This window comes from Epinephelus lanceolatus, chromosome 14 (assembly GCF_041903045.1).
Source record: "Epinephelus lanceolatus isolate andai-2023 chromosome 14, ASM4190304v1, whole genome shotgun sequence".
Classification (NCBI taxonomy): domain Eukaryota; kingdom Metazoa; phylum Chordata; class Actinopteri; order Perciformes; family Serranidae; genus Epinephelus; species Epinephelus lanceolatus.
In genome coordinates this window covers 31,615,209-31,638,564 of record NC_135747.1, presented here as the reverse complement: position 1 = coordinate 31,638,564, position 23,356 = coordinate 31,615,209, and the positions used below count along the sequence as shown (strand labels likewise).

Sequence of the window (23,356 nt, the reverse complement as noted above, 5' to 3'; positions counted from 1 at the left end):
GTCTGGTGCGTTCAGGGACAACAAACAAACAAACAGGAGTCAGCAGGAACTCTTAGGTGCGGCTCTAGTCATTCAATTAACGGTGCGCAAATATGGAGATACGGAGACATTTTCATCCAAATTTCGGATGGAAAAAATGCGCACTGATGACAGGTTATTGTTTGGACTTTAACATGAAAATATGCTGATGTCATCCACTGGAAATAAAGTACATTATATATATAATAAAAGTGCTGCAGTGAAGTTGAAGTACATGAAACCTGAGTCAGATCTGACGACAGATGGACACTTGAGGTTAAAAAAAAAAAAAAAAAAAAAGAAACGAAAAAGTTGCAGAGACTTTTTGTCGCTCTGTAACGAGTCTCATTACCATGCCACCCCTCATCCTCCTCCTCCTCCTCCTCCTCCACCTCCTCCTCCTCCTCCTCCCCGACACCCTTCCTCACTCCTGGCAACAGCAGACAAAGCGGGCGGATTTTAGTGGTCTCCGCCGGGGCCGGTCAGCCTTTGATCTGAGCCCGTTAAGGAGAAGGGAGTCTGGGGGGAGTCAGGCCAAGAGGAGGAAGGTAAAGTCACCTAAAAATATTTTTACCTATATTAAAAAAAAAAAAAAGAAAACCCGACTAGAATTTAACTACATTTTTTTTAATGGGACAGCATCCTAATTTGCATAGCAGACAACACCTCTGAGGGGGAGGATGTTAACAGCCTCACGTGTTTCATTTCTTTATTTTTTGTCTTCACAAACTGCAGATGATATTAACCCGCCAGGTAAACACACCCCGGGCTGCCTGGACTTTAAGAGAAACGGACCTCCAGGAGCTAAACTCTACAGGAAGCACGCAAGGCCTCGAATGTAAGGAGGCCTGGGAGTGTTTGGTGGGTTAAATTAAACAGAGAAGTCGCCTCCACGCCCATCACCTTTATGATAGTGCAGGTGGGCTGCAGCTTTACAGCTCCAAAATATTTATATACCTGTCAAGGCAGCTTTTTTGGGGATAAAACTGACTAAATTTGATCTGCTTTGACCAAAAAAATCCACTTACATGAGCAAAATTTGTACAGAAAATGTATTTTTAGGCAATTTTAAAATTATTTTTGCGCCACATGAGGCCTTATGGAGGTGTGTTTATGATGCTGCATTAAAAATATAACAATATGAAGGTGGGAAAAGAAATAAAAGTTGGGATTTAACATGTCTGATCCAGAGTCGTGCCACGCCGCTCCGTCCCCTCGCACTGCCACGCTGACGGGGACACTCAGACAAAAGGTCTCCTCAAATGAAGTTAGTAATGGTCCACATGTGCCAGATCACTCAGGCAGCACAGGCAGGCCGCGGTGAATTTCGTATCATGCAAACGCACTGGAGAAGAGACAGAGACAGAGAGAGGAGGGAAAGAAATGGGGCCGGACATGCGGCTGTCAGCAGCGGGGAAATAAGGAAAGAAAACCACTGCTTTCTGTGGTTTCAGAGGGAAAATATTAAACAATTATTCCTCTAATATTCAGAATAAAGCAGCAGAAAATGTTAGTGCAGCCTGTCAGTAATAGAAAAATGACCCAAACAGAATAAATAAAAGTAAAAAGTGAAGATTTTATTAACAGCTTTTGATTTATTTTACATTATCATCATTATTTTATGCTTAAATTAATAAAAAAAAAAAAAAACCGGTGCAACCACTTTTCTGGCAGCTTATTCCACATTCCTACAAGATAAGAATGCCAGTCTTAAAAAGAAAGTATAACAGAGCTAATTTCTTTTTAATTTAAAGCCTTTTTATTATTATTTTTGAGAGCCATAATTGATAATTAAAAAAACATTTTGTTGTCTGCCTCAGGGCTGCTGCAAAATTAACAACCGACTGTAATAGTTGTGTCACATTTCTCTCACATGATGGCCTTTTGGAGCCATTTTGAAAAAGAAAAAAAGAAAAAAAAGAAAAGCTCTAATTTATTTAAACAATATTCCTAAATATTGAAACAGAGTTAATTGGCTTAAACTAAATGTTTTATGTTGATCAGCTCTGCACACGTTATATCTCAAGCCATTTTTGCTAATAGGTTTACACTTCTCAAACTGTGCTGCAGCTACAATAACGAGGTATTTTATTGCTTTAGAATAATCTTTTGCTGCAATTACTTTGTCATATATTGTCATTAGAAGTCTATTAAAACATCAAGTCATTATTTGGGCATCCCCGGGCGGGGAATTAGAATAAAACCATCCTTGCCACACGGGTCCCATTTAGATTAATGGAAAAATATGTAAAACATTTCGTTTTAATTTTCCTCTGACAGTGTTTTGCATACATGCATTTTCTCCGCCTGCGCTGTCCCTCATAATTTATGAAAGCAATCTCGACCAACACATTACCGGGCTATGAAATACTGCTCGCAGCCTAATTGATTCCCGTCACAATTTTGTGAGGTTATAATCGTGTTAATTGTAATTTACTCTCTCAGGGAATAGCAGAGAGATGTATTTAAATAAAAGTGCCGAGCGGACTGAGGAGATTATATCAGTTCCACGCATAATAGAAATGTCATGTAGAATTACACAGCGGAGGCAGACAGGGATGCATTCCTCTAATCTACAAAGATGTCACAGAAATCTTTTGGCTTTTTGCAAATGTTTTTTTTTTCTTCTGAATTGCTGCGCAAAAACGAGCTCTGTCAAAAGCAAAGGAGTTTGTTTTACCTTTAATCAGAGAGGGGGAGGGCTGAGACAACATCACATGAGAGCAAAATCATAATATGTGTCTTAAAATAAGGATGTTGTCTTTTGTTGGACTCTAAACTGGCCAAATTATTTCCTGCTCCCCCTCACAAGAGTTGCCCTTTTTTTGTGCCTCGTCCCTGCGTGATGCCCTGTGCTGCTTCCTCCGCTTAGAGATCTTCCTTCCTGTCTGTGGGGACACCTGTTGGTGCAGAGCAGCTTGGGAAAGCCAAGTTGTCCCGTCACACTGGCCTCCTTCGCCACTAAAGTCACCTGGTGAGCCTCTGTTCCAGTCTGAGTGCTGCAGAATGACTTTCTGCAGGCCTATTGTGCACTTCTGCTGTACTCTGAGTCAATGGGGACGGATTTATAAAACACTTGAGAGGATAAAACTTTAAAATTTTAAATTACATCTCAAAGCATTACATGCTCCAATGCATTAATCTGAAGAAAATGGCCTGTTCATACACTGGCAACTTTATTTTATTTCAACACATATTGATGGAGACGATATTTAGTGTCAAACTACGATATGAAACTGTCAAGAGAGCTCTTCAATTGTATTTATTAAAGGCACAGGTTTTGTTTCAACATTGTGGAGGACAGAAATGAAACAATAACAAATATCTTTACCATAAAACACTTAATTTCCTGCATTCTGGTGATTTTTCTGCACCAGTTTGCACCTTTTTTGCATCAATTTTTGGTGTAAATGTCTTCAATTTTGTCCATTTTTGTGTTTTTATGAGGGGTTCAAATGCTCAAGTTCTAAATACTGTAAGGACAGGTGTCCCATGTGTCTTCACAGAGATCTACACTATGATTTTAACAATTAAAAGTTAAATTTGATGGCATTTTAACAAATTTACACAGATAGCAAAGTTGGTTTTCACTCTGCATTCATTTCAGATTGCAAACAAGATTTAGCTGCAATAAATGAGACATTAATTAAAGTTTAAAAAGTCACAGTAAAGTGTTTGGAAGTTTAATCAAAATCTGCATAGCCCATTTTCATAAATTTTCAAAACCAAAAACAACACACATTATGCAATCAGCACAATTCTGTAACTGACATTTGAGTCAACTTTGAGATACAGCTGGTCTCCATCTCTCAAAATTGGATCTACCCAAATCATGTTTGTGGATTTATTTAATGAAAGTCACACATAATAGCAGTTTTGTCCACCAACCTCGGGATATAATGGTAGATTGGGCGAAAACAAACAAACAAGCTGAATTTGAATTCCCGACAAGCAAAAAAAAAAAAAAGTGAGCCAGGGGTGAGGGAAATATGTGGCCAAATGCCAAAGAGACAGCTTACTGTTGGGGTCTTTGGCTGGGCGCAGGAGTGCCTTCGATCTTTTTTTGTCTGGCCTGGCCTGGCACAGACCACAGTCCTGCCCCAGACACAATAGATCATACAGTAGTGGAGAGAGAGTGAGGGAGAGATGAGTGGATGAGGTGGGGTAGGGGAGGTATGGTGCCTTTCATTACCATGGTCACCAATGGCACTATTAACCATTCAACACCCCCCCAATTATCCTCCCATCCGCAGTCAGAGAGACAAAGCCTCGGTCCTGGTCTGCTGGAGCAACATGGCCACTAATCTGTCTCACTCTAACATCACACCCACTTCACTGTCTCTGGAAGTCAGACGTGCACAGGCGCTCCAAAGAGCCCCATTGTACTTTCATTTGTGACAGCGCAACGAACGACTTTACTCAACTTGTCCGGGAGTTCATTATTTTATAAAAGTGACCATTTGAAGATGAAAAACAGGTGAACAAGACTTTCAAATCCAGGTTTAACTCTGAGTTAAATGCCGCAGCATGTGCATGTACACAGTGTTTATTTGTTGTACAGGTCATGGTGTGTCCGACGCCACACGCCTTCCTCATCAGGACCGCAGGCTCGCAGCTGCCACAGGGCGAGCTGCATGTCTTTACTAAGGAGACTGACACAAAAAAGCTAAATCGTGAGTTTACGCACTTCCATCTGTGTTTTTTTTTCCCCACTTTGATGTTTGTGAGTCAGGCCCTGGGCAGGGGGCTGAGGCCTGACTGGAAGACTAGGAGGCCCTAATGAATAGACCCACAACAGTAGCTTGTTGTGTTTGTTTACCCTTTCGCCCAGCTGCCTGGACCGTGGAGATGGGAGAGCATTCATCATGACCTGGGAGAGATGGGTGGCATGGGCACACACACACACTGGAGAGTGGCATGATGGCGCGCACACTGCGGAGCGTGCCAAGAAACGTGGCCACACAGGGCAGTGATGGTTTCAAGAGGCAGATCTGCTGCTTGTTCTCACCGTGTGCAGATTTTACATTGTCAAAACATCTGAAGGTAGATTTTAAACTTTTAAACTTCACTGCGACAACATTTAAAACATTTAAACAGTTACTAAAAACTTAAATTAAACACCACAAACCACCACCCACGTGTGTCTGATAGTCTATAAGCTTCTGAAGTGCGACTTTTGTCATGAAACCTGCAACAGTTCCTTTATCCTTTGACCTCTCCCGTCAGCGTTTGGCTGTGCGGTTCCTCTCCGGTTTCTTCTTACCAGTCGTGTCATTTCTCTGGCACCACGACGGAGAGCGTCACGATGTTCTGTGCCTGCTTCACCGAGGGCATGTCGATCATGCTGCCGCGGAAGGTGAACGCACCCTGGACAGGTTTATACAACAGAGGTGAGAGCAGAAAGAGAAACGTTAGACCAGACGAATACAATGCACTTTCGCAGGTGAAGAATGGCGTCTACAGATACAGGAAGTAGAATATCGTACAAAAAAAACCCAACATTAGAACTGCAATTAAAATATTTCCATTGTCGCTTAATCCGTTGGCTATTTTCTTGAATAATTGATTTGTTTTTTTGGTCGATAAAATGTCTATCAGTGTTTCCAAAAGCCCAAGAGGACGCCCTTAAATGTCTTGTTTCATCCACAACCCAACGATATCCCATTTACTGTCGTACAGGAGTAAAGAAACCAGAAAATATTTAGATTTAAGAAGCTAAAATCAGAGAATTTTGCCTTTTTTCCCCCTTTAAATATTACTCAAACCGATTAACTGATTATCAAATTTGTTGCTGATTAATCTAATAGTTGACAACTAATCGATTAATCGTTGCTACATGACATGCCACTTTTCGAGAGCCATCTTACTTTGTATCATGTGTGTATGGAGATGTGGCATAACAAAATTTGGTTTTCACACTTTAATACGGTTTTAAATCTGTACGAATTAATACATAACAATTTATTACAGAAAACAGGAAGTTGCAGATGAAAATGTACCGAGCAGTGGCAGAAAACATACACAGTCATGGGAACCATTACAAGCTGCAAAGAAAATTGCATTAAAATTTTTGAATTAAACATCTCCTGGAATAAAATACTTCTTCTAAAGATCTCCAAGAAACCTCAAGTCCGAAAAACGCAGTCGATAGCTGGAGGTGAGAATTATTAAAAACAAGCACCTGTCGTGTTGCGAGACAAAGGGACTGACCCTGCTCGCTGTTCAAACCCTCACTCACCCACAGACTGGAACACACACACACACACACACACACACACACGCATACACACACGGCGGCAGAGGGATGGGTAGGATATGAATCCCTCGGGCGATGCTTAGTAGGAGCAGCCCTGGCAGGGAGAGAGGTGTGGGCAGATTGTGTATTACCTCAGCAGATAGCCCACAGAGCTCGACACACAGGATCCAACCATGCACTAAATTAGGAACAATAATATTGTACACTTAATTGGCCCAACCCCCCACCCCCCCCACCCCCCCTCCTCACTTGTCTCCTATGTTCACCCAGGGGTGTACAGTATGTATTCTCTGGAACTACAGAGGTGTGTGAGAGGGGACACAAAAGGATCAGTGTGAGTCTCAGAGCAGAGAAAGACTCCTGTCATCTCCACACACAGTCATGGGTTGTGTGTCATGCTGGAGACGCACGTTTGAGAAAGTTTGCGTGAAATAAATTATGTTTTTTTTTTTTTTGTGAAGTCAGTGTATCTTTTAACTGATTTGGGAAAAACCGATGTTCTGTTTAACAACTAAAATGACATTTAAATTAAATTGAAGCCTGAGTTAAATTACATCTAGTAAACAACCAGCAGAGCGCCTTCTTTTCTTCTTTACAGACCAAAACACTGACACCAAAGAGAGGTTTGAGTTGTTGTTTAAGTCAAAGTTACCTTTCCTTCCTTTTGGTGTTCATCAAAAGCAGCGATGAGCTCTTTGGCCCACTGGACCCTCTCAGGACTCGGGGAGAACTCTTCCTGCACAGCCTGAATCTGCCCCGGGTGGATAACCTGCTTACCTGCACGCGCGCACACACACACAGAAACACACACACACAGTAAAGTAAAATATGCTAATGATAACAGCAGGCTAGCTGTGGCTTCAAATAAAATTAAATACAAGAGCCATTTGGGCTAAAAAACATTGTTTTTACGTGTTGGCACAGAGCTATCAATAACACAGTTTGTGCCAATTACCCTCCCTGATTATAACAACAATAATCCTTTTTTTTATGAAACTGTTGAGCAAACAGCTGCACGGATGGAAAAGAATAAGTCTGAGAATTGGGAGAGACTGCAGCTGGCACTGTTCACGTGAGGGAGGAACAACAACACAGAGAGGCAACGGGACAGGAGAAACAGGAAATACAGAAGAGTAAATTGTGTTTGTGAGGGCGTAGGTTTGTTTCAACATTGGGTGGAATCCTCTGTCAAACAATTTTGAGTATCAAACACTGAATTTCCTGTACTCTGCACCAATTCCTGTCTCTCTGCATCAATTTATGGTGTAAAAGTCTTCTGCTACTCTCATGTTTCATTTTGAGGTTGGACGAATCCATGTTCTAAATATTGACAAATATTGAATATTGAGACATGTCAGTGCGTCCTATGGCACTGAGGTGAGTCATCTGGCCAGCACAGGACCAGAAGATGCTGTTCATCATGAAGGATATCAAGTGTCTCCTCTCTGCTGTCAAACAGAAACTTTGCTGAACGTTTAGTTAGACTTCATCATGTGACAGAAGTCGTCCGGAACAGAACAGTGATGACTATGGGACAGACAGAGAATATCGATAGACTTGAGTAATGCAATATTATGTTGTGTGATATTGTATCGATGCTCACAATACTACTTTTAATTTCATTGTTTTTACTTTTTTAACTTGCACTCACACCTTAGGTATGAAGGCTCAGGTGCGGACTGTGCTGTGCCGTATAAATGTTGTGTTCTTCTTATCAATGTTCCACCTTGATCTCAGACAAACACGGCCTCATTCCAAACAGATGTACGGTAAAATGACAATAAACTGGATTGACTGATTGGAAAGATGAATCCATTTCTAATGAATAGTTTACCTGCAAAGATTTGTGGCAGTGGTTTATTTTATGTTGTGTCGACACCCCCAACTACTCGAGGACAGTGCTGTAATCTATCTTTCCTACGTACAGAGTTTGGCAATCAAACGTTCATGTATGCAGCTCTTTATATGTGGAATCTTCTGCAGAAGGACTTGCACTCTTTGGTTCCTCTTGGCCGCCTCAAAGTACTGTTGCAGGATATTTGTGCACAATCTCCCATATGCCAATGTCACAGTGTGTCTTAGCTGGTCTTTGTGATCAAGTGTAGTTGCCGTTTTTGTGCATTTTTATGGGTCATTTCTAGTAGATATTAACACACTTTTTGGCTTTCCTTCATAGTAATCTTATTGTGTGTTTCATATTGCTTGTTTAAGAGCTTTACTCTGTCTGTCTGTAACTTACGTTGCTGCCTGTCTCGGCCAGGACACTCTTGAAAAAGAGATTCTTAATTTGAAGAGGTCTTTCTGGTTAAATAAAGGTTAGAAAAAAGAAAAAAAAATCTACAATTACAATTGCAGATCCCATTGTTAAAGTTAACTTTTCTTTACTTTTATTCTATGTTCTTTATGACAGTTGTCCTGATATTAGACTTTTCTTCTAATTTTCTAATTCTAATTTTCTTTCTAATTGCAATATATTGAATCATAATCCCTGTATTGTGATGCGTATCGTATCACCAGATTACTGCCAATGCACAGCCCTACAATAAGACAATGTATCTGTAGACCAAGTATATCCATATTCACGTTCAAAACAGATATGAAATAAATGCATCCCAGCTTATTCAGATATTCTGCTACTGAACGAGTAAATATGAAAAAAAAATCCTTCTCTCTTCTATGATTATATTTTATATTTCCTCCCTACAATATCTATATATGTTCATTATCACTGGATGCATACCTTCCAGAAATGACATCTTATATCCGACTGAAACTGAAGCCTAACATGGAGCTAAGGCTCTGACATAGTCCCCCCACCCTCCTGCTCCCACTCCCTCTCAGTTAAATGTGGGCTAACGCCACAGACATAATCCCGTGTACATTTGCAGATCAAACTTGTAGTGATAAGTTAAGGTTATGAAACGTCTGGTGAGAACGACGGCTCAGCGGCAGCCAGCAGGAACTCGACACTTTAGGGCTTAGCTCTGTCGCCGACAACAAATCCTTCAAGGTGGCCGAGCGGGCGGGCTGCACGAGTGAAACAGTTTTTTTTTGCCCAGGAGAGAGGAAAGGAGAGGAAAGGACAGGAGAGGAGGAGAGAAGAGGGGAGGAGAGAACTCTCTCCCTTCAACCAGCTCCGCTAACCCCAGTTAACCTCAGACAAACACACACACAATCAACACACTGTAGTTAAAGGCTTAAACAATCACTAATGAGGGGACAGAATTCACTGACTTGCAACTTATGATTAATAAATATCACAGAGGGGGAAATGTGCATACTACAAAATATGACATTTGGCACTTCTTAGCGTGTCATTGCAAATTCATGAATGCCTGTGTGTTTGTTTGACGCAGAGAGACTGTAAGTGCACACTTTCTGTCGGACTAACAGCCCGAGGACTCCCCAGGGCGACGCCAGAGATGTGAACAAGTATATAAGTGTGTGTGCAAACGTGTGCCTGCACATCACTATGCTTGCAGCACTCCAGAATCATAAATACACATTTTTCCTCTTACCTGTAGCACTATTTATCAGTCTAGATTGTTCTGGTGTGAGTTGCCAAGTGTTGGAGATATCGGCTGTAGAGATGTCTGCCTTCTCTCCAGTGCCAAAAAAATAAATCTGAATAACTCAACATCAGTGTCTCTTTCCAGAAATCATGACCCAGTTATTCAAGATAATCCACAGACCTTGTTGTGAGCAGTTTCATGTAGGAACTACTTTCTTTCTTTCGGACTCCATCAACCAACTTTTTTCCACACAGAAGGAAGCGTGCACTACTAAGCTAGCTAACGCTACAGCTCAGCCGAGAAGGACGCCATTGTTCAGTAGAGAGAAAATAGTCCCTACATGAAACTGCTCACAACAAGGTCTGTGGATTATCTTGAGTAAACAGGTCATGATTTCTGGAAAGAGACATTGCTGCTGAGTATTTCAAATGAATTTTTTGGCACTTTGAGCACCATAAACCAGGCGCCATTTGGTTCCATTATATTTGACAGAGGGCAGACATCTCTACAGCCGATATCTCCAACACTCTGACACTCACACCAAAACAATCTAGACTGATAAACAGCACTACAGGTAAGAGAACAAATATGTATTTTTGAGTTTGGCATGAACCGTCCCTTTAAACACCAGGGGTTGTTGTTTTGGATCTCATTCCAATATTGTGGAGCTGTTTCGACGTAACAGCCTGTGTCTGTGTGTGTGTGTGCGTGTGCGCGTTTGTGGGTACGTTGCATTCTACAAGGATTGAGGCAAGAGGCGTCTGTATTCCCTCCTCTGCCACCTGTTTTACTTCTGGGCTGAAGACAGGAGCATGTTTCCACACTGAAATTGGCAGGCTTACATACACTCAAAGAGGGTGACTCTTTGTGTGTGTGTGTGTGTGTGTGTGTGTGTGTCTGTGTGTCTGCGTAGGACAAGACGAGAATGACAGAGCGAAGAAACAGACAGGGTGACTCAGGTGCCCTCAGTCACAACCCATTGGTTCTCCTAAAATGCATCATTCATGCCCTGCAGCCAATCGCGGCCTGCCATGTGGTGCTGGCGTCTCATTGGAGGATTGCTATTTAGCAAAGTGCTCTCAGGCGAATGATGGGCAGGGTCCCGGGGATGGAAGTGAAATGCGGTGCTTGAGAGCTGGGTATTTTGTGGAACCGTTTTCTATTTCTGGGAGGCAAACACTTTTAGAAGGATCACTGAGTCTTAGCAGCAACACGTAGTTTACAGCACATGAAACGAGGTGATGCTGCACGATGAAATCAAAATTAACGACCTTCCTCTTCAACAGATTTGATACTTGTCACTGTTCTGCAGATTTTCTTCCTGCCCTGTGCACCAGTAAGAAGCACCGGGTGTTTGTGTTTTACCAGTGTGTTCTGTGCTCGCTGCTAATGGGTGCTGTATGCGGCTTAGGTACTGCCAAGGTCAATTACTGCACAGGTAGAGGCTTTTGGCTGCACCGTATTATTGCTTAAGCACACTCGGGCCAGTAATAGCTACTAACTAAGATTATACAGAGTGCCCATGGCTTGTAAGCCACTAATCCAGTGCTGTGAATGGTTCTGTTCCATATCAAATCTGACCATTTATTTCATCAACCAGCTGCTTCCATCATTAGCTTATACTGCTTTTAATGCATTTAAACATCTAACTTTTCTTTATCAATTATTGCTTGCTAAAAAAGATCATTCATTATGATTCAAACAAATGCAAACTATTTAAAATGATTGTATTTATAATATGTGCATACATTTGAGGGACTATTGTGGTGAAAATAACGCACGAGCAGTGTCTAAATACTTCACTGTAGGCCTGAAAGTAAATGTTAAATTGTTCCGTAAAAAGGTGTAAATCATCTTAAAAGGAGACCTTTGCACGTGGCTATAGCTGAACAACTCTAACACACACACACATGCACGGAGCACCAGAGAATAGAGGTGCCAAATGAGGTCATCTGGAAAATAAGTTGCTGTATGAGACAGCAAGAAGCTCTCCTACAAGATGATTTGATGATATGAAGTGCAGGTAATGTGTCTCGAGGCCAGTGCGACACGGAGAACGTGCTCAGGGATTCACTATTTCGCAGAGCCAAAAAAAAAAAAGAAGTGTCGTCAGCTTTCACACTGGAAAGAAACGCAGGAGAAAAAAACTAATTGCTGACGTTGAGTTTCATTCTCTAATATCACACTCAAGACAAACCCATAAATAAAACATTGTGTTATAAGATTCAATTCTTTTTTTTCCCCCTCGCAATTTACGTGGACCTCAGTGGGAAGTGTGTCAGGTTTTGAAATAATCAGAACTCAAAAGATGAAAATACCAGAATAAATATATTTGCTGCAGCGAGGGAAGAATGACTGGAATATCCACTTTGGAACAGACTGTCCTGCCTTCTGTGGTCTGTTACACGCAGTCTGCAGGGCACACACACACACTAACACACACTCACACACACACACACACACACATTCTGAAAGCGTTGCCTGGCTACAGACACACACAGAGCGCTGTTAAAGTAGATGCTACCACTACTTTAACTCCCTTTAATCATACTTGCACACACACGCTCATTCGTACACGGGCAGGTACACACCTGAATGCGCGCACACACACACACACACACACACACACACACACACACACACACGGACAAACAGCCATTCATGGTGGGCATGAACAGAAATGTCAGAAAAGCATTTAAGGACAGCAGCGTTGTTCACAATTCAGCAGCACCTGAAGTGCTAAAAAAAGACAAAGACAAGCAGCCGGTTACAAAACCACAGACGTCACAGCCATTTGGAGGTGAGGCCTTCGCTACAATGAACAATACCAGTATATTGATGTCAAATGAAAAGCCAGATGGTCCGCATCCTTCCACTGTGGTTTAAATCACATTTTAAAACAATTGTCAACTCACTCATACATCCTATGATTGCATGGAAGGCAAGGAGAGTGCAAAGTAACAGAGAGAAGGAGGGATGAAAACTGAAATGTTGGACTGCAAGAGGAAGCTGAGGGAAGTCCGTTATTGTGCCACAGGGAGGAGTGAAGCATATATGGGATACGAATAAAAAGGCAACAACTGAGAACGATGTGAAAACACTTAGAGCCGTTTTCTTTAAGTGTTTTTAAAAGTAGACTGAAGGAGTTGGAGGAAGGTGCATCAGGTTGTAGATGCTCTGAACGACTATTTGTCTCTATGTGATCTAAGATATGATGACCTGATTTGTTAGGATGCAGGGATTCAGATTTATTTTTTATTGAATGAATTGAATTAAGCTTTTCTTGGTTAAATATACTTTAAATATATAAATTAGCAACTGCAAAAACATGAGGTATGCAGGGAGGGGCAGACATGTTGAGGTCAAGACTTCAAGTGACCTTAGTTAATGGGATTCTGATTCTGTACACCTGCACATCAGTATCAGCCGACATTGGCTTTGTTGACTGGCATCAACCTATTAATATGACATCCATAAATGGCAGTGGCCAATGTTTTTCTGTTGTTTCACATCAATTCTGCACAGACTAAAAAGCAGGACTCGAGACTAACATCGTTCCGTCATCTTGGGGACAATAGCGAACATGTACCTGACAGTATCTGAGCTTCATGCTCTCCACCCAACACACAGAGATCTCTCCCAGTACACCCTCAGGATGAAAAGTCAGTAAACTTCTCATTGACGCACGTTATTTATGTGAGGTTGAATCTATGGAAGATGTGGTTTTAACTGTCGACATCTTAAAGGAGTAGCACCACTAATTTTGTTGTGTTTTTTTAATGATACAATGACAATAAAAGGCACTCTGACTCTGACTCTGATTCGGATTCTGGTTAACGTTAGCTATTAGCAGCCGAAGGGGGAGCTAGCAGCTATCAGAGTTACATTATGATGCGTTCAAGCTCTATTTGGTTACAATGAGTATTGGGCGAAGGTGAAACAATATCATGACGTGTCGTGTAAAACATAGTTCTTGGCAACAAATTGAGGTAGAATTTTTTTTTAATGTTTTCGCAGCATTACAAACTAGATATTAGAGTGGGAATTAAAATATATTATAAATAGTAAAAAGCTTTTGAAGCATTTTTAAATATGTTTTTCATGTGTTATATTAAAGGTTGTTTTATAAATGTGTATGATTAAATTTGTGCTCATTCAAATGTAGAGTAATGAATGGCTGAATGACTTCAAACAGTTTTTATTTTGTTTTTAAATACGAATATTTCTTTGTTTCCTTGGTACAAAATAGGGAATAAATAACAACAAAAACAGAAATGGCATCGGCGACGAGCCAAAGTGCTGTTTTTAACCCCCGATTTCAGTGCATTATAGCAGGAACTTTACCTGTGAAGCCCATGAGAGCTCCCTCTCTGGCCTGCTGCCTCAGCCCCTCCACATCTTTGTAGTCAATGTAGACCAGATCGATGGCCTGCAGCCCGAACGCTTTGGTGGTCACAACCACCTTCTGCCTCGCGTATAGGAGCTCCCTGGCATCTTTGGTACGAGTGGCACCTGGAGAACAAAACGTGGGGGTTCACACACATCTTGTAGGTCACAAGACATTTAAGATCTCTTGAACATAAGCAAGGAAATACAAAGTGTAGATGAGGGTGATGAAGAGATGAATGACAGAGTCAGAGAGACAGAAACCAGGACAGCCCCAGTGGTTCAAAAAGAGATATTAAAGTCTGCTCAGTTCTTGACCCATACTTGTACAGTTCTCTGCTTGTGCCACATCATCTCCTCTGTATCCATAATATTGCCAGCTGCCTGACTTGTTTTTTAGGCACCAGTTCCTCTCTGGCATTCCCACCTACGTCCACACTCATCTTGTCACACTTTCCTTTTTTGGCCATGCAGAATAATACGGCGACACTGGTCTAATAAACCCCACTCGCATATATGCAGATTCTGACCAATCATACGATGTCAGGTAACAAATGACAGACCTAACCACAGTTTATTTAAAATGACTACAATCAAACTTCAGAGAATAGATAACGATTTAAACAGTCTTTACTTGTGGTAAGTGGCCATAGGCTACATGTAATCATAGCTACTTAGGTGTCATACAGAAAATAATGGACTTGGTAGAGGAAGTGCATCTTCACCCATATCTCATTTGTTATTTTTGTCCATCATTCACACATCCCACATCCACAAATCATCTCTTCATTTCAATAAAATACCACTTTGCCTGCAGTCCTTTAATCATTCACTTAAACAGGAAAAGGACTGACCCATGAGACAGTCAGATTTTACAACAAATGTTGTCCGCCACAAATCCAGAAAAAGAGGAGAGAGAATTCAACATGAGCTGCCAACCAAGTGTGAGAAAGTGAAGGTGTAAGAGCTACCTATGCTGGCACAGAAGTCATCAGAGCCGAACACCACGCCGTCATGGTGGAGACCAGCCTTGGGAGCGAGCCGACGGATTTCCTCGCACACCGCCTGGAGAGAATATATATTGGTATAATACGGGCTGACTAAAGTGGCACAGGTGTAAAGAGGGAGAGAAACGTTGGACATATTGGCACGGATGCTGCTGAGTAAATCTAATTATACTCCAGTGTTTCGACAGTAGTTCAAATACTGTGGATTCCTGAGTTTCCTTATGCAGGGAAGAAGCACCAAAAACAGCCTCATCATCAGACTAAAGTCTCTCTAACAATTATTGCAGCTTCCTTTCCATGCAGACAGATATTAATGTACTTGTAGCGGTACATATCGGTACTTTTTGAGTACCATTCCTAACGTTTCTGTACGAGTAAGGGCTGAAGCTGTACATTTTTAAACTTGTCAAGCACTGAAAGCTGCAGCTGCTTATTCCATGACCATGTTTTATATGTATCTCCTGATTTAAATGCTATTTTCACTCATTACAGACCTTTTTATTGAGGCAAAGTTCTTTGTGTTAAGACAGCGTTAAACACTGATGCATGAAGAAGTTCATTTATTTCATCAAATTTTAAAAACAGGAAGATTTTGCAGGGAATTTATGCTTTGTAAAGAGAGGCACTGACATACAAGTCAGGTATCGTATTGGTACCTGCATCAAAAAATGTCAAAACAAGACAAAACCAGTAGCCACTATTATTATCGAATGAGCAAAAAAAAAAAAAAAAAAATCTGGAATGTGATTGTGTGTGTTGAAGAGCGTGAAACAATAAGAATGTGTCTCCTGGCTTTTGCCGGCCTCCAAATTAATTTCACCACTAGCTGTGCCACAGTGGGGTTTTTTTTTGGGTGTGTGTTTTTCCGTGCTTGTAACCTGGGGTTCAGTCTGGGCAAAAGATACAGGGTGTTCTCCAGAAAGCACACAGAGGCACCCCCTGCCATCCAAACACACACACACACACACACACACACACACACACACAAGTACACACTGACAACCACAAACACAGTCGCAGAATTAGAGTAGAGAACCAAAAGACAAATCAAAAGGAGGAAGGACAGCTTGTTTCTCCCCAAATGCCCAAAACCATGCCCTTTTCCCCATGTAGCTGAAGGTCGCGCTGTACTATAACAGGAACCGCTTTGATGCTTGCCAAAATATCATTAAGAACTTTTCCACTATGATGATATTAAAACAGTTCTAATTAAAAAATGTCAGCGTGTCTGGAGAGGGATAGAGAGAGACACGCACGCAGACAGACAGAGAAAGGAAAATCAAAAAAAAAAAAAAAAGGCTCATTTTGAGAGACTGTCCGAAAAGCTTTGAAACCCTTTCATTTTGGACACGTGGAGTGCTCCGCTCGCTGACACAGTCTTTAATCTAAAGCGAACAATGGACAAACAGCAAAAATGTCTTACGCAGGCAGTTTTGTTTGTAATTTACCTTAAAATTGAGCAGGCCCACAGCGGTTTCCACAAAGGTGACCAAGCGAATGGGTACTGTCAGTGCCCGTCCTTTCAAGTTGTGCTGAAATCTGTCAACAAACTAAGCACACAGAGACAATCGCATGCACGACTCATTAACAGCACCCACTGCTTCTGTAAATAGAAAGCAATAAACCTCGAAAACAATCACAGTAAATGAATTTGTACTCACTACTTTGTCCCATCAGTGGTCACATTCATTTGTGTTTTCTTGGAGCATCTATATTGTTTACAGCATTTGCTGCTGTAAAAATACTTCCCAGACTGATATCAGCTTGAATCTATTTCCAATTTTGTGTGTGATATGCGAAGATCTTTAAGGAAAAATTATGTTTTAGTGGGCTGTGTTCATGTTCAAGTTCCAGCTATTCTGCAGCTGCCACCCTCAGTGGACTTATCAGTGCATTATTGGTTATATGAACGAGAAAAACAGGAAACTTGTGTTGAGCTATGGAGTCAGAGTGAATTTAAAACCAGGAGAAACAAAAGTTCAGCAGTAAAAATACATAAATGATATGACATATCTTTTAAAATCCACTGTGGGGTAAGAGACAGAGCGGAGAAAAAAAGAAATCTTAACACGTTAAAGCTCACGTTTGATATGAATCTTGACACCTTTATTACCTGCACTGCTCACATTTCCGTCCTTACTCAGAGAAACATCTATGAAGGGTTCAAATGGCGGAGAGAGCGAGCACGGGAGAGCAGCAACAAAAGCGGGTGAAATGAAATATTTTACATTATCACCAGGGTTCCCCCTTCGTCTGAAGTTCTTCTGCTCTACCTTCTTTCACAGGCTTCGCGCAAACTACAGCATGTGCTCCCCCGAGAGAGTGCGCACACATGTAAATGCGCACGTGCACGTGAATACACACGGCCAAAAACCAGAAAAGAAACAAAATACCCGAAAAAGGGAGAAGAAACAAGATTTGGGATGTCTTTGAGTGTGTTTTACTCCTACATTATTCTGTTTTGCGTCCCCCCTCCATGGCAGGGAACAGGGAGACTGGAGCAACAATCAGAGTGTGATGTGACACTTTGCTGAGGCCTTTATTCTGCACGACTCCTGCTAATATGCAAGCTCACCTAAGTAGGGCTTTAAAACCAAGTTTAAGTCTTTGAAGACCAAAGCATTTCAATTTTTTCCAACAGACCAGTTCACAGCTAGCCCTGGACTGCCAGTGGGGTAGCCCAAATTCCAAAATCTATCATCTGGAAACACACAAAAGCCCCCTCCGTCAGATATTTTCTTTCAAAGCCAGTCAGAAAAAAAAAGAAAAGAAAAAAAAAAGAAAAGGAGAGGGCGCAAAAGCTCAGAGTAGAAATGTCTAACTCCATGTCCCCCCTTCCTCTCCTTTTTCCTCGCTCCCTCTTTGACACACCAGGAAAAAGACAGATATAAATAACCTCAGGTACAGCACTGCTATTTTTCTAAATGAAGAGCAAAACAACCCCCGTGCTCGCACTCACCACTCTTGTTCTCGAAAACTGAAAGAGTGGGCCTCCATTGAAGGATTTCAAAAAATAGGGGCAATTTTAATCATCTCTCCATTCAATCTCAGTTGGATAAATCATATCTGAGAGATTTGCATAAATACAAACCATCAAAGACTTTTCATCTTCAAAGAGGTTTTCAAGACCCAATAGGCTTTGTACTGTAATCATCTGAGGTCACAACCCTGTGGGAGCAAGGCTGCTATGGCAACATAAAAACTAACGCTGGGGGCTTAGCATAATATCCCCCCTCCTTCGCAAACACAGGAAGGGGTGGAGGGGGGTGTCCGAGAGGGAGTGTGAAAAGAGGGTGTAGATAAACCTATTTCTGTGACAGAGGAAACTAGATAGATACGGCCCGTTGTGGGGAAACCTAGCTGATATTACACACAGAGATTACCACCGTGACACCGTGCCACGCAAACCCCCGAACAAGGCCGCGGCGAGCCGGGCAGGCTGTTTGGATCCTGCTGAAGGCAAAACAAATGACAGCTCAATGCGGTACCGCTCGCTAAAGAGCCTCCTCGCCTCTCTGATTACATGTTTCTGTCCTTGTGCTGTATTCTCCTCTTCAGCTATTATACACTTTGAGGGCCTGATTTACACTGCATAAGAGCCACTATAGTGCTGGTTTATTGTTCCGCAGCCGCATACAGCAGCCATTAGCTGTCAATGGCTCTCAAAACTAGGACCCTTTAAGATGTTATTCACTACTGAATTGGAGAAAAAAAAAGTAAAGGAAAGAAAAAAGAAGAAATAACACCTCTTCTTGCCATTCAAAGCCACGCTACAAACAAGCCCTCTGACAATTTCACCATCCAATCATGAAAAGAGAAGGAGGGAGAGATGGAGCTAGAGAAAGGAGGCTATAGTGGGACAAGTTTCAATTAATTTTCTTCAAAAGGGGGCCAGATTAAATGTTTCCGGCCTGCTGAAGTGTTCATTTCACAGAGGGGAAGCGGAGAAAGGGATGAGGGGAGGGGACAGGAGGAGGAGTAGAGGAGGAGGAGCGGGACAGGGTGCGATTCTTTCGGTCCCAGTGCACACCAAATAGTGTGGCGGGCAAAGAATGCACACGGCTCCGAATCTGTGTGAGAATTGTCCTCAGACAAAGGGAGGGAGTTACGCCTGTTATAGCCCAATAAGGCCTGTCAGTCACACAAGGGCCGGGGGAGAGGAGAAAGGCAGAGCTAAAGATTTCCACACAAAGGGAAACAAGCAAGTCCATCTTTTAGCGACAAATCAGTCTGGAGGTTCCTGCGCTAATATCAATAAAAAAAGGGGAGAAAAATAAACAAGTGAGGGATTTACTGCGCTGCCTTACACGAGTGGAGAAAATCAGACACATGCTTACCACACAGACATGTGAATGCACGCACAGAGAGGCATGTGTAAAGAAGACACGGAGAAACTTTGAGGGACAAAGATGAGATTAAACCAAATGCATCACGGTCCAATCCAGAGCTACAGACGTGACCACTCCAGAAGCACACGCATGCACCTGCTGATGCAGAAACACCCTGTTATTCCCACATGCAAACAGATTTACAGCGTCTTTATGAAAAGAAAAATTAAAAAAAAAAAGCATAAGCAGGCGATTATATAATCATTTTATAGCTCTCAACGGGCCGTGATTTTCAGCATAATAATAACAGGCTGGCAAAAAAAAAAAGGAAATTAATGCGGAATAAAATTGACTTAAGTGAGGAAAAGTAGCAAAGGGAGAAACGGCTGAGCTGAGGGAGAGAATTAGTGAACACCTGTCAGCAATTATACTTGGAAGAAAGAAAGAAAGGGCAGCAGGAAATAGATGTGTTCTAATTAAAACCACTAGTTAAAAACTTCCTGCTCCTGCCCCAACACGAGTGTACAGCCTAGTAACACTGAGGGAAAAGCCTCACTACACACCCTCCTTTCACTTCTCTCTCTCTATCAGCCAGTTCAAAAATGCTTAAGTAAACTTTTAAGCATATAAAAGTGTGTGCAAAGAGAGAGTTAAAAGTAAAATGAAATAAAAATACCGCGAGCCGTGACAAATTTTCAGGGAAAAGTGCCCCAACCCAGCACCTCTGAACTGTATTCGGACACAAACGGTGAAGCAAGCAGACAGTAACCCAGTTCCTCCTGGTAAGCGAACCATATGGAGCTGATCAGAAAGGCCCGCATTAATGATGTCACTGTCTCTTGACCTTTTGGGACCTGACATCCGTACAGCGCCCCTTTATAGAAAGCCAGAGGGATGGCCAAGCTCAGACAAACACCTCTTAACTCAACGCTAGGCCGCGGGGCCAGTTCATACAGAACAAATTACAATTTATAAGGACAAAGATTGTGGGCGATCATTTTGGATTTGTTGTTTCACGTGTGCCTTTATTAATATCCACTGTGAGAGTGCAAACGCTTGGAATATTTAATGTAAAATGTATCAAGTACCAAAGGCAACTGGATGTGCACTCTCACGCTTTTGACTTTTAGATATTAGTTTGTCTTCCTCATACACCACTGAGAGGACAGCCTTCCAACTTAATATTCACGAATACAGTGTGCATAAATAACGGATAAACTTTTTTATTCATTATACCTGTCTGGCCCAGTGCTTCAAGACTGATTAAATTAAATCTTAGCCACAACATGACTCTGTTCGAGGCAGCTTCCAGTAAGTTCAGCGGTGGCAGAAGGCACTGTCGTGTTGTTACAGAAAGCTATCGGGCTTCTGAAGCTAATCCGAAGAAATGTCATCCGTTTCTTGAGCAGTGGCCAAGAAAAACACCCTGCCTGTCCCTGAGTCCCTGCCACAGGGATCGATTCCCACTTTTACTGGGAAATGGAAAAGTTTGTTATGATTGCTTTGAAGATTCCCGCGGTTTCCTCTTACTTCATGAGTTTGTGTAAGAGCACCACTGTGTTCTTTTAAAAGACACCCAGAGGTGAAGGAGAGAGAAAAGTCATGGGTATTTTTTAAGCCTTGTTTTGGTTTTTGCATGTGTTGCAACTTTTGTTTTGTTGTTTCAGGAAGTGGGCTACACGTGGTTCATCCTTATCCTTAAGAAAAAAAACTACAGGAGCTCTTTTAACATGGGCCAATATTTGGAACTTACCCATTGCACCTCCTGCGTGTCCTCCACTTTGGGCAACATGATGGCGGGAGGGAGAACCTCAGCCTGCAGGATGACCTGCAGGTCAGCCTCAGCTAAGCCACTGGACACCGAGTTCACCCTCACACACTTCTCTGTCCGGCCCAGGTCCAGTTCTGCTAACATCTTAGGAATGGTCTCCCTGGCCTCTGTCTGCAGAACAGGAAGAGAAAACAGACAGAAATCAGAATTATTGCACATGATGCATAACATTTTCAAAAGTAGCATAATCATTATGAGAGACGACACCCCAAAAATATACTAGAAAAATGCTACCATGTGCTACAGAGAGGTTGAAAACTGGTGACTTGTTATTGCTCAACTCCACATTTAAAAAAATGCATAGATGTAAGTCAGTTCCATTCACTAAAAAAAGTGCTGGAGAAAATGTTTAAGAATGCAATAAAAGTCCAATTTCCCCCAAGGAAATGTGGCTACATAAATTATATTGACTATTAAGCATGATTGCTAAAATAGGCAACGCATTACAGACATAAATAAAGTGTGATCATAGTAGGTGATGGAACAAAGCATACACCAATCTGGAATAAATAATATCAAGTTGAAACATCAACATATATAAAAATAATAATACAATAACGCAGCACACCTGCACTTGCCCTTAACTGCAGTTTATACATATACATATTCATACAGTGTGCCAACAATCAACAAAACAGACGCTGCCCGCTCAAACTTTGCTCCCTCTCAATGCAGGCATTGTGTGAGCTGAGCAGGAAGAGAGACAAGGAGGATGGAAAAATCAAAGAGAAGCCATACAGTCCCAACTTCTATCAGTAACACAGTAGCACACGCCGCTATATTCAAACCAGATGCTGGGCTACGGGAGCAGAGAGAAGGAGGGACAGAATGGGGAGAGAAGTCCGGCTGGAGAGAGGAGAGAGGCTCTCTGGGAGAAATGTGGTCCGAGTTAAGCAGCATGAGGAAATGGTAGCTTAGGAGTTGTCAGGTCAGATCAGAGGCTGGAGCCGTTGAGTGCTTGTGTGTGTGTGTGTGTGTGTGTGTGTGTGTGTGTGTGCGTGAGTGTGAGTGTGTGTGTGTGAGTGTGTGTGTGTGAGTGAGAGAGAGAGAGAGAGAGAGAGAGAGAGAGAGAGAGAGAGAGAGAGAGAGAGAGAGAGAGAGAGAGAGAGAGAGAGTGTTGTGGAGATGCTCAGATTGGGATTTTTTTTTCTCCTGTTTCCACTTATACTACTAAAAACTTTCTCAAAAGAAAACTAGAATTACATGGATGCTTCACACACATCTTTAACCTGACAGCAAAGATCTACATGATCAGCACAGTTTAAAGGTGGGCACCCAAGATTGATGTAACCAATTTAACATACGACCAAATCTCTCCCCTTCTGTTTGAGTTATGATGCTGAATAATGGCCACAAAAGTGTTTTATGCAGAATATTATGCTGTCACAGTGCAGTTGACCTCTGACCTTTTGGGTAGAAAATGTCTCCACTTCATCACTTAATTATATTAGGCATTTAAGTGAAATCTTGTCATAATTAATGGTTGAATTGCATTCACCAGAATAAACAAATGCAAGGCCAAGTGACACTGACCTTTGACCTCCAAAATCTACTCAAGTAATTGCTGGATGTTTGTGGCAAATTTTAAGAAATTCCCTCACAGTGTTCTTGTGATACTGGGTTCACGAGAAAGAAATGAAAGAGGTCACAGTGGCCTTGACCTTTACCTGTGACAATAAAAGTCTAATCACTTCATTGTTAACATTGGTGGACATTTGTGCCAAATTTGAAGAAATTCCCTTCAGCCTTCTTGAAATATCGCCTTCACAAGAATGAAGCAAACGTGAAGTGACCTTGATCTTTGACCAATCAATCAATCAATCAATTTTATTTATAAAGCCCAATATCACAAATCACAATTTGCCTCACAGGGCTTTACAGCATACGACATCCCTCTGTCCTTAAGACCCTCGCAGCGGATAAGGAAAAACTCCCCAAAAAAAACGGTAGAAACCTCAGGAAGAGCAACTGAGGAGGGATCCCTCTTCCAGGACGGACAGACGTGCAATAGATGTCGT

At 41.8% G+C, this 23,356-nt stretch overlaps 1 protein-coding gene across 1 annotated transcript in view; it reads right to left on the bottom strand.

The window, feature by feature from the left end:
• Positions 1-1,574: 1,574 nt before the first annotated feature.
• Positions 1,575-23,356, bottom strand: part of clybl (citrate lyase beta like) — a 93,374-nt gene continuing 71,592 nt past the window's right edge. Inside the window, exons 3-8 of the mRNA XM_033618092.2 lie at positions 21,261-21,449; positions 16,628-16,729; positions 15,144-15,237; positions 14,131-14,298; positions 6,927-7,051; positions 1,575-5,385 (exon numbers count right to left, since the gene is read on the bottom strand). Of these exons, the coding sequence (XP_033473983.2) occupies positions 5,290-5,385; positions 6,927-7,051; positions 14,131-14,298; positions 15,144-15,237; positions 16,628-16,729; positions 21,261-21,449 (774 nt within the window). The 3' untranslated portion in view covers positions 1,575-5,289. The remainder of the gene's footprint in view (positions 5,386-6,926; positions 7,052-14,130; positions 14,299-15,143; positions 15,238-16,627; positions 16,730-21,260; positions 21,450-23,356) is intronic.